Source organism: Pelodiscus sinensis, chromosome 30 (assembly GCF_052426305.1).
Source record: "Pelodiscus sinensis isolate ZL-2025 chromosome 30, ASM5242630v1, whole genome shotgun sequence".
Taxonomy (NCBI): Eukaryota; Metazoa; Chordata; order Testudines; family Trionychidae; genus Pelodiscus; species Pelodiscus sinensis.
Window position 1 is genome coordinate 11,632,513 of NC_143081.1, and position 12,063 is coordinate 11,644,575.

The 12,063-nt window shown below is 51.5% G+C and overlaps 2 protein-coding genes across 2 annotated transcripts; both read left to right on the forward strand.

Moving 5' to 3' along the window:
• The first annotated feature begins 889 nt into the window (after positions 1–889).
• Positions 890–1,855, forward strand: LOC142821278 (olfactory receptor 10C1-like). The gene has a single exon (XM_075912120.2). The coding sequence runs from the start codon at positions 890–892 to the stop codon at positions 1,853–1,855; it is 966 nt and encodes a 321-aa protein (XP_075768235.2).
• Positions 1,856–10,150: 8,295 nt separating this feature from the next.
• LOC102459333 (olfactory receptor 6F1-like) lies at positions 10,151–11,125 on the forward strand. The gene has a single exon (XM_006110374.3). It carries the CDS (start codon positions 10,151–10,153, stop codon positions 11,123–11,125), a length of 975 nt encoding a protein of 324 aa, XP_006110436.3.
• The last annotated feature ends 938 nt before the right edge of the window (positions 11,126–12,063 follow it).

The window sequence follows — 12,063 nt, forward strand, 5'->3', positions numbered from 1 at the left end:
CAGTTCCAGGCCTACAGACCAGACTGACCTGGGAGCTTTAGTGAAGTATCTTTGAAATCTTTCAAATTGGGACCATTGAATTTTTTCCTTGTAGAAAGCAGCTCTCAGTCCCGCCTGTGCAGCTTCATGGAAACCTGATGGAATTGACCTGGAACATCTGAGATCAGGTAACAGCCCAGGGTGTGTGTTTGGGGTGAGGCCCTTTCTCTTTCCTTTTCTGTCTCTGTTTCTCAGCTGTATTTTCCACATGCTGGAATTTTCTTTTTTTGACTCTTGTGCCGCAGCGAATACTAGCAAGACCTGCTCTGTCTGATGAGCTATACCTCAGAAAGGCTGCTCCCCTAGAGCAACACACAGTCTTTGACTGAGCTCTGGTGCTAACATTAGCAGTGTAGCCTCAGCAGCACAGACCAGCTGCTGCCAACCCGATCCTGTCTGAGATCCAAGATACGCACACAGGGGTGTGTCCCAATCTGCTGCTCGTGCCGCCGGGTTCTCACTGCTAATTTGATGCTGCTAACTTGATCAAGGCTGAGCCATGTCACCGCAGCTGAGAATGACACCTCCCAGCTGCAGGGCAGATGTATCCTTGTTTGAACTTTAAATACCCTTCCTTTCCAATCTGCTGCCCTTAGTTATGTTCTTGACATTGGCTGAAACAACACTGACACGATGACGATATTTAAAAATTCCAGCCTAAAAGCAGTTGGGTGGGATTTTGCTTGGAAGCTTGAACTATTAATGAAATGAATATTCCTCCGCTTATAGACAAATTCATTTTTCAGGAGGAGAGACCCAGTGATCCCAGGTTTTTGGCCATGTGGCCAACAGCACAAGTCTGCAGGTGCCCTGTGAATGTCTGATGTGTTTCTGTTTCCTGATACGAATTATGGAGAAAAGAGGAGGAAGAAACCAAACGCCCATCGTGGAACTGATCCTCTTAGGGTTTGGGAATGGCCCCGAACTGCAGCCCCTCCTCTTCCTGCTGTTTTTCATGATCTACATTGTGGCTGTGGCTGCAAACCTCCTCATCGTTGTGCTAGTGATGGCTGATGTTCGCCTGCACACCCCCATGTACTACTTTGTGGCCAATTTGTCCACTGTGGAGATCTGCTACGTCTCCACCACCCTGCCCAGGCTGATTGGCAGTCTCGCGACTGGGGACAGAACCATTTCTCTTCAGAATTGCTTTGTGCAATTTGATTTCTATATTATCTTTGCCAATGCAGAAAGTGGGCTGCTCACGGCCATGTGTATTGATCGGTACCTAGCGATCTGTCACCCGCTCCGTTACCCTGCTCTGATGAACGGCAGGGTCTGTTGCCACATGGTGGCATCGGCCTGGATATTTGGCATTTCCTACGCCATCATGCTACAAATTTTCTTTCTGCAATTAACATACTGTGGCCCCAAAGAAATTGACCTTCTCTTTTGTGATTTTGGAAGTGTTAATCGTCCGTTTTGTGGTGCCTTCACCAAGACTATGCACCAGTTGACATTTCCCTTCAGTATCATATTGAATGTTGGGGTCTTTCTACTTACCTTGACATCCTACATTTGTATCATCGTCAACATCCTGAGGATCTCTTCCAGCACTGGGAGACAAAAGGCCTTTTCCACCTGCTCCTCCCACCTCATTGTGGTGTCCGTTTTCTATGTGAGCGTATTAACAGTCTATGCAGTATCATCAATTGATCCTGTCCCGATCCTCCACAAAATAATGGCTGTCTGGTTCCTAGTCCTGGTCCCCTTGCTCAATCCCGTTCTCTACTGCCTGAGAAACAAGGAGGTCCATCAGTCCCTGAGAAAAGCTCTTCTGACATTGGCTGCTTTCAGACACAGGCATGGAGTGTGAAAGGACACATTCTGACATAGAGTAAATCTAGCTGGACCTACCCGGCATTGCCCGGGAAACTGGAGGAACAAAATGTAGAAAAATGGAGCTGCGGGTGCCGTGGGGAGCAGGGCAGCTGCCCGAGTTGCTGTGCGCGTGAGGGTTGAGGCACTGTGTGCTGGTGCGGGAGGCGGCGAGGGGAGCGGGAAGAGGGTCGCTTATGTAACCTTGTGGTTGGAAGTCGGCACTGGGGGCTGCAGGTGGCAGGCATGGAACGTAGGGTGGGTGCGGCGGCCCCTGCAGAGTGCGCAGGTTATTTTTTATTTTTACAGCTTGTGATCGGGCCCGATTGGGTCCAAGAGTACCATAGAACCTTCTACAGGAGGACAGGTTATCCCATGCAACGTTTGCTTGCGGTAACTCTTATAGTGTCCAAGTTATTAGTGAACAATCTTACAAACATTCACCTTTGTATATTAGTCAGAGATGGACTGAAAGATTTCATTACACATGGCCCATTGCCACCCTGACAACAGGGTTCGCGCTCAATGACCTTACGTCATCTTCTGTCTCTTTGGATTCCTTGTTTTCTGTTACTTAGACTCCCAGGCTACATCTACATCTACATCTACATATTTGTTCATTTTTTTTAATTGTATCCTTTGGTATATATGGTTGTGACTATTTTCTTCCACTATTTGATCTGAGAAAGTGGGTCTGGCCCACAAAAGCTCATCATCTAATAAACCATCTTGTTAGTCTTTAAAGTGCTACATTGTCCTGCATTTTGCTTACACTAAAGCACTAATTCAAACTAACTTAGTTCGAATTAGTTAAATCGAAGTAAGTTAATTCGAATTAGGGCATCTAGACTTTAAAACTAGCACATCCACACTGATTGGACGCTGGGTCGCATATAAGGGCAGCTGGAACCGATTCCATCAGGGCATTAGGTCAGTAGTTGCTTTGTGTGGTTGCTGTCTGAGGCTCATGCTTAAAGGGACCCCCCTGGACAGCCGGTTCTCAGCTTTTCCGCTTGCTTGCCTATCTCGCCGAGGGACAGCAAAGTGTTTTTTCTCTGCACCTGCCTGTGTCAGTAGCTCCCATTGGGGATGCCACCACAGTTGGCAACATGGAGCCAGAACTCACCCTGGGCATGCTGCTTCAGTTTTTGGACTTGCGGCTGCAAGCCTCCCAACAATGGGTGGAAGTTGCCTTGCACCACCTGGTGCACGTCAGCCCCCTGCCTCTCCCCCTGGCCTCCTCGGGGGTCATGGAGGAGTGGCAGAAGCGCCCAGACGCCAGCGTGCCCTGCCGCATCTGGCCTCTGGACTCCAGCAGCAATTGGTGGGTCTGCATCATCCTGAAGCACTGGGGAGACAGACAGTCGAGAACCAGTTCGCCATGGGGAGATCTACCGTCGGAGCAGTGCTCATGCAGGTAGGGCACCCACCAGCCACTGGGCCGAGATGGAGGGGTGCTGCAAGGAGGGGATGAGCTGCCCCAGGGAAAACATGGGGGGAGGAGGTGAAACTGGCCCGCACCAGAGGGGTCGGTCTGTCCCATCCGTACTACACGCCGCCTGCTGCGGTTGCTTCCGGGAGTGGGGTGCGGGGAAGTGCCAGGGAACGAACACTCCCAGTCACCCGGGCACCCCAGTGATTTGTGGTTTTCTATGTCCCTCTGCAGGTGCTCAAGGCCATCAGCCGGGTGCTGCTCTGCATGGTGGTCCGCCTCGCCAACCCGGACGCCGTCATCCGGGGATTCGGCGCCCTCAGCTTCCCCAACTGCAGGGGGGCCATCGACGGGACGCACATCCCCTTCCATGCCCCGGAACACCAGGCCTCCCAGTACATCAACAGGAAGGGGTAGTTCTCTGTACTTCTACAGGCCATGTGTGACCACCAGGGCCAGTTCACGGACATTTATGTGGGCTGGTCCGGCAAGGCACACGACACACGGGTGTACCGCAACTCCTCCGTGTGACAGAGGCTGCAGGCCGGGACCTTCTTCCCTGACCGCCACATCAGGGTCAGGAACATGGACATGCGGCCTACCCCCTACAGCTCTGGCTCATGAAGCCCTACACGGGGCACTTCAACCCCTCTCGCCAGCTCTTCAATGCCAGGCTCACCAGGGCCCGCATCGTGATTGAGGGGGCCTTCGGCCGACTGAAAGCCAGATTTAGGTGCCTCATCACCCGCCTCGACCTCGCCGAGCACAATATCCCTCCTGTGGTGGCAGCATGTTGCGTGCTGCACAATTTGTGTGAGTGAAAGGGGGAGGCTTTCCTACCAGCCTGGACGGCTGAGGCTGTGCACATGGCTGGCCACTATACTCAGCCCCACAACACCGCCGTCAGGGAATCCCATCAGGGGACCGTCCAGAAACAGGAAGCCCTGCAGGAGATCTTCGAAGTGGAGGATGAGGACTGAACTCTCCCTGCATGCCGCACTGGGGCCGTCTTCCATCCTCCCCTCTTACTCTTTTCCCCTCCCTAACCTCCCTACCTAATGTCAAATAAACACACCTCTTTTGACAGCCAAAATCTCTTTAATTTTACATAACTGGGATGGGGGGATGGAGAAATGAGGATGGGAGAGGGGAGGTGGAAACCTGGGAGGAGGGAGCTAGAAGGGGGAGGAAGGGGAGGAAGGGAAGGGAAAGCTTGGGAGTCCCGCTGGCTCTCCCGTCTCACAACACTGTGGGTGCAGGGGTGTTGGGGGGGAGCGGGTGTGGAGGGGAGGACAGGAGGGACAGGGGGTGTGGAGGAAGTGGGTGGGGAAGCAGGGGATGGAGGAGGAGCGAGAGCTGGGGCGGCCGCAGGGTTTGGAGCAGGAGGAGGCAGGAACCTGTCCACCAGGGTCTGGAGGTGACCTCTGAGGGCACGGCTCTGCTCCTCCAGCACCTCTAAGCTCTGCTGACACAGCCACAGGTCCTCCCGGATCCAGTGCTCCTGGATGCAGATCTGGTGCTCCAGTAGCTGCTGGTGCCTCCTCTGGTAATCCTCCATGTTCCTGGCGTGCCTGCTGGCCCGGGTGCAGGTGGCTGTTGCAGGAGGGGTGGTGCTCCCTGCAGTCCCAGGTGCTGCGGCTGTGGTGAAACAAGAGCAGTGGTCAGTTCTCCCTGGGGACACGATGGGTGAAACCCAGCCCCCTTCTGCAAGGCTAGGTCGGTGTATGCGGAACGGGCCAGGGCCCTTGCATGACACCCAGCTGCTGCTCCATGGTGGGCAAGGCCCAGGCACACGGTCCCTGGGCTCCCTATCCCCCCACGCCTCCCATACACATAAGGGGAGCATGATGGCACTCACATGTGGAGCCCTCCCTGGCCTCGGACAACACAGCCGATGTGCTCTGTGGGGTGCCTCGGGGGTCCTGGGCCCTGGGCAGGCTCGCTGCAGGCTCCTGGCTCTCGGCATCCTCCTCCTCCTTGTCCAGGATGGGTCCCTCTGCCCCAGGGTCGATCACCACCCGGGGGCATGGATGGCGTGAGACCCCAGGATGCGGTCCAGGGCCTCAAAGTGGGGTCAGGCCTCCGGGTGGCCCCTGGCTAGGAGGCCCTGGCATAGGACTGCCGCAGGTCCTTGACCTTGCTGCGGACCTGCTCCCGGTTCCTCATGTGGCCTCTGGCAGCCAGGATGTCAGCCATGCGGCTGTAGACGGCCGCATTCCTGTGGCTAGTGCAGAGATCACAGACATTGGAGGCTTCCCCCCAAACCTCGATGTGGTCCACGATCTCTGCACCAGACCAGGCGGATGCTGTCACGTTACTGGACCTTGGAGGGAGCAGCCAGATCACTGCTGCACCCATAGGTGGGGGTGTTGGCCCCAAAAATGGTATAGAAGGGGGCCATGTGAGGTATTGAATAGAAGCTCACTGTCTGATAATCCTATGTACGCTGTTCATGTGTGTATAATGTCTGTGTGTGCAATTATTAGCATGTAATTGCATGGATAATGAAGATTTCCCTGCATGTGGTTGAGTATTAGGCAGGGCCGGGCCTGTGGACATGCTAATTAGCGAGGGTCTGTGGGACAATGGCTCTCAATGGGCCAAGGACACACCTAAAGAATGGGGGCTGTCACCTGAGAGCTGCCAGCAGGGAACACAGAGATTGGCCTCTGGCCAGGTGACCTTCTACAGCCAAGAAGGGACCAGGAAGGAGGGATAAATAGGCCATGTGGTCGACGCCATCTTGTTCTCAGCTCAGCACTTCATCCCAGAGGCAGCAGTGCAGGGATCGAAGAGCAGGAAAGACCTGTGAACCCATCCTGATCCTAGGATGTGCAACAAGGACTCTTAAGCCAGTGATGAGGGGGTGGGCATCAGGGAAAAAGATGCCAAAGGGAGCAGTGGCAGTGAGGGAAGTGGGAGTAACCATAAGGGTGCAGTGCTAAGGGAAGGTGCAGGTGCAAGAGGATTCTGGGAAGAAGCAGAAGGGCAGACACCTGCAGGGGAGGGACCAGCACCGGAGGAGAGAGGCAGGGCAGGTGTGTAGAGGGAGGTGTTAGAAGAGGGGTAGCTCACATGATCAGAGTGTGGCTACTGGAGGAGTGGGCACAGGGGGGAGAGAAGGGCTGGTGGAGGGGGGCAGGTCGCAGGAGGGCTGAGGGCAGTGAGAAGGGCAGGAGTCAGCACCGCAGAGGAGGTAGCCAGCCCGTGCCCCTTTAAGGAATCCGGGGCCGGGAGGGGGGCAATAGAGTTTCCCTGGTGTTGGCCAGAGTGGCCACCAGGGAAAGCTGGGGAGGGCTAGCCTCCCACTAGTTCGAATTAAGGGGCTACACAGCCCTTAATTCGAACTAGTAAGTTCGAACTAGGCTTAGTCCTCGTACAATGAGGTTTAGTTCAAATTAAACCTCAGCACTTCATCCCAGACGCAGCACTGCAAAGATCGAAGAGCCAGAAAGACCTGTGGACCCATCCTGATCCTAGGATGCGCAACAAGGACTTTTAAACGATCAGCTGTAACATCTCTGCTATAGCCTACATCGAGAACTGGAAGATTCGATGCCTGTAATGTACTATCCTTTAACAACCTCACTCTCATGCTTTTCTTTCTTGTGGTAATAAACCTTCAGCTGTTAGATGCTAAAGGATTGGCTCAGCGTGATTTGTGGGTAATGTCCAGAGGGTAAATTGACCAGGGATCTGTGGCTGGTTCCTTGGAACCGGACAGAATTTGTTCGGGGTAGGTGGGATTGGGTGCTAGGACCCCCCATCTGTGTATGAGGCCCGGGGCCATCTGGGGCACGGATATTGCTGAGATGTCGGAGGGGTTTTGCTCATGAGGCTTCAGGCAGGCAGCTGAATTGCTCTGTGGGACTGGTTAGTGGACTATTTGGGAAGGTCACCAGTCTAGGGGATGTAAGGAGCCCCGGATTTGAGCACTTCACCCTGAGCGGACGCCCTCAGTTGTGCCCATAAATGGCCCGGTCCATCACACACGCACTACCCTTGATTGGGCTCGGATGCTAAAACTAGCAGTGTAGGCTCAGCAGCACAGACTAACTACCCGCAGCCATCTGAGATCCCAGGTATGGACACAGGTGCGTATTGCCAGCCACTGGCTCTGCTGCCCTGTTCTCATTGGCACCTAAATCTGGCTTTCAGGCGTCTGAAGGCCCCCTCTATCACAATGCGGGCCCTGGTGAGCCTGGCATTGAAGGCCTGGCGGGAGGGGTTGAGGTGCCCCATGTACGGCTACATCAGCCAGGGCTGTAGGGGGTAGGCTGTGTTCCCCATCAGGCAGACGGGCAGGTCCACATCCTCGACTCTGCTGTGGCAGTCGGGGATGAAGGTCCAGGCCTGCAGCCTCTGGCACACAGAGGAGTTGCGGAACACCCTGGTGTTGTGTGCCTTGCCTGACCAGCCCACATTAATGTCTGTGAACTGGCCCTGGTGGTCACACACGGCCTGCAGGAGCACGGAGAATTACCCCTTGCGGTTAATGTACTGGGATCTCCTATTCAAGAAAGCTGTCAGATTGGTTTGACATGCCCTGTCCTTTACAAATCCATGCTGGATGTTACCTGTTACCTTATTATCTTCCAGGTATTTGCAGATGAATTCCTTAATTACTTGTTCCATTATCTTCTCTGACACAGAAATTACACTGACTGGTCTGTAATTGCCTGGGTTGTTCTTATTTCCCTTTTTATAGATGGAGAGTAGGGGCTTGTCTAGACTACGTGGAAGTTTTGAAAGAGGATATGCAAATTCCGCAACCTCCCAACCTATTCCTGTGATGTCGTTGTAGCAGAAATATGAAGCATTTTTGCAAAGCGACGCATTTACAGTGTCATTTGAAACAAAGGGATTTACTGATTTTGATTATCACATCTGTATTCCTGCCTCATTTTTGTACCTCAAATTATGAATACGGAGCATGAATCTTTATTCCCAATGTATTCACACAGCGGTACCCCACTGGGGAAGGGGCTGTCAGTGCAGACAAATCCCTGAGCCCTGTAATGAGACATTAGGGAGAACAACAGGCCTCAGGAGAAGCCGAAATCCCACCAGGGGAGCTTTCCAGAGACTGCTCCAGAGAGCCTAAAATTACCTGTTGTTGTGATTCTACGAGGTCAGTGGATCAGACCACATGACTTTGGGCTCACTCCTCCCATCTTGTTTTTCCAAAGCCTGGTCTGGGGAGCAGTTTTGAAACAAAGAATCCCCCCCGCCCCCCCTGTTTGCCGGAGCTATATAAGGCAGAGGGGAAAATCAGCCGTTTTTACTCCCCACGCAAGAGGACACCGGGAAGGAGCTGAGCAAGACAGACTGACCTGGGGGAAGGGCTGGACCCAAGCTGAAGGCGTCTTACCCGGTGTCTGGAAACCCAAACATCCCAAACAGCAAAGAATGCAAGTGGTGCCTTAAGAACCCACCAGACGGCCGGTCCCATCCCTCCGGGTGAGAATCTGCTTGTTCCTCCTGACTCTGCCCCGTGTGTTTTGCAGAGTTTGTGTTTGGTTAGCTGCTGAGAATCTGCTTTGCTGTCCCTGAAATCCACTTCAATCTACTGTTTGTAGTTAATCGACTTGTGTGTAGTTTCACCTAAACCAGTGAGCCTTTACGTGAAACGTGTAGGGGAAAATTCTCCTCTCGGTTAGCACACATGGGCATTTCAAGTAGGAATAAGACTTTCAAGTAGGAATAAGAAATCCTCCGGAAAAGGGCTTATTTTCCGGAGAATCGCGTCTAGACTGGCGCTTTTCTCCGGCTTATCCCCAAGCCGGAAAAAAGCGGCAGCCATGTAAATGCAAATGTCGCTGGGGATATTTAAATCCCCCACGGATTTGCAATTCTGAAGTGTCTCATTAGCATCCCTTTTCCGGAAAGGGGTGCCAATGTAGACACAGCTGGAGAGTATATAAGTGTGTTTTTGTGAGACAGTGTGTTTGTGATTTCAGCACACTGTCTTTCACATTCTAAAGTAGTTGATGCCTAAAAATCCTTTAGGTGCCTTTAAATCTTAGAGCTGATGCGACAAGGAGATTCAATTTTTCTTCACACAGCCGGCGTTAGGAGTTCCAGATTTAGAGATCAGACTGACCTGGGAGCTTTGGCCAAAAATCTTTGAAATCTTTCAGAACGGGAGCATTGAATTGTTTTTTTCTCCATAGAAAGTAGCTCTCAGTTCTGCTTCTGTAAACACTCATAAAGCTGGTGCAATTGACCCTGGAGGATCTGAGATCAGGTAGTAACCCACTGGATGTGTTCTCAGTAGATTTCTTGTGTCCTTGTCTGTTTCTCAGCTGCGTCTTTCAAATGGTGGGTTTGTTTCTTTGAATCTGCTGCAACAGTGGATAGCGGCTAGGTGTGGATACTAGTTAGGTTTGGGGGTTTCAGTTTTCCTGTCATGGGGTTTATCTCTGCTCAATCTCAAACGGGTAATTTCCTTGCCCCCACAACCTGAGATACACACACTGCCCTTAATTGAGCTTGGATGCTAAAATTAGGAGCGTAGTCTCAGCAGCACAGACTAACTGCCGGCAGCCCTCTAATATCCCAGATACGGACACAGGGGTGTGTCGACAGCCACTGACTCTGCTCCCCTGTTCTCATTGCAAATTCAATGCTGCTAATTGTTCGAAGCTGGAGCATGTTACTCCATCTGGGAGTGACACCTCTCAGCTGCAGGGTGGACAAAGCCATATTTGAATTTTAAATATCCTCCATTTCCAGATCATTGTCTTATGTTATGTCCTCGACACTGGTTGAAAGGACCCTGACATGATGAAGATATTTCACACCCCTGAGTGTTGAAGGCTCCATGTGTGTCTGATGCTTTTCTGTTTCTTGACACGTATTATGGAAGGAAGAAACCAAACGCCCATCGTGGAACTGATCCTTGTCGGGTTTGAGAATGACCCTGAACTGCAGCCCCTCCTCTTCCTGCTGTTTCTGGTGATCTACATTGTGGCTGTGGCTGGGAACCTCCTCATCATTGTGCTGGTGGTGCCTGATCGGCACCTTCATACCCCCATGTATTACCTCATGGCCAACTTATCCGCTGTGGAGATCTGCTACGTCTCCACCACCCTGCCCAGGCTGATTGGCAGTCTTGCGACTGGAGACAGGACCATTTCTCTACAGAACTGCTATGTGCAATTCTATTTCTATGGAATCCTTTGTTCTGCAGAATTTATGCTGCTCACGGCCATGTGTTACGATCGGTATCTAGCGATCTGCCACCCCCTCCGTTACCCTGCTCTGATGAACGGCAGGGTGTGTGCTCCCATAGTGGCAGGGTGCTGGGTATTCAGCATTTCCTACACCTTCATGTTACAAATAATTATTCTGCAGTCAACATACTGTGGCCCCAAAGAATTTAACAATTTCTTTTGTGACTTTTCGTCCAATGGTCTGTTGTGTAGCAAAAGAAAATTTCCGATAGTGCTTCAATGGCTGACATATATTCTGGCTATCATAATAACCGTTGGCATCTTTCTGTTTACTCTGGCAACCTACATTTGTATCATCGCCAGCATACTGAGAATCCCTTCCAGCACCGGGAAGCAAAAGGCCTTTTCCACCTGCTCCTCCCACCTCATTGTGGTTGCAGTTTACTACGTGAGCGTATTTACAATCTATGTGCTCTCACAGTTCCGGCCCCCTGCGATCCTGTACAAAATATTTTCTTTCTTGAGCACAGTCCTGATACCTTTGCTCAACCCTTTTATCTACTGCCTGAGGAACAAGGAGGTCCATCAGTCCCTGAGAAAATCTCTTCTGACACTGGTTGATTTCAGACTCAGGCATGTGAACAGTAAAATAAAGAATTGATGTATTCTCTTACATCAGTCCATTTGCCTATGTAGAAACCATTTCATATTTAGCTAGAAGCCATTCTGTATAACAAAAGCCATTTCAGTTTCTTGTGTCTGCACGTACACTAGAGGGAGTGAACTGGCCTTCCCTGAGGTGGGGAGAGGCCAGAAGGATGCGCTGTTGGAATGTGTTGTTGAACTATTTTGAGCGGAAGCTCGAACTCCCTCTAATCCTGTTTCTTTCTCTGCTGATAATAATTCCTCTTTGAAGTTCTCTTTGATTTCTTGCCCTGACGTCAGACTTTTTTGGTTAAGGGTATAAAATACTAGGATTGATTGTATTAGCCAGCCTCACTGGGCCTGGCTCTGCTGGGACCACGTTTGGCTCACTTGGCTTTTATTGGCCAATAAAACTGTCTGTTTAGCCACGTAAACTGAGTGAGGCTTTTGTTTCGACAACTATATGAAAAGAGGGTTTCTCCCAAATGGGCCTTACTTCGCCTTTTCTCTTGTTTGATTTCGTGCTTTCTCCCTACAGTTCTCCGACTTTCTCAGCTTTTCTCTTTCATATCAGGCCTGTGTTTTACTGCCACGCTCCACTTCACTGATCTGTACAGGGACACAAGTGCCCAGATTCTGTGGGAGCTTAACAGCTTCTGAGTGACCCCGGATCTCTTCCCCACCTACTGAATCCTACGACATTCCCATCCCATTGACGAGGCTCTTCTGTTGTCAGGTACAGCTTGGAAATTAAGTGAAATATTTTGCTGCCACGGTGAGTAAATATAGAACACATCTGCAGATGGAAGAGCAATGAAATTCTGTGAGGGATTAGGAGTCTAAATGTCCCTCCAAGTAGCATTTCCTGTGTGTCCATACACTTGTCAGAGGCCAGGCACCTCTGTCTCCTCCTATACTGACAGCCCTATGGATATTGGTACAGAGAGATCAAAT

Coding starts and splice junctions, on each gene's coding strand:
- LOC142821278 (XM_075912120.2), top strand. CDS start 890: ATGGAGAAAAGAGGAGGAAGAAACCAAACGCCCATCGTGGAACTGATC.
- LOC102459333 (XM_006110374.3), top strand. CDS start 10,151: ATGGAAGGAAGAAACCAAACGCCCATCGTGGAACTGATCCTTGTCGGG.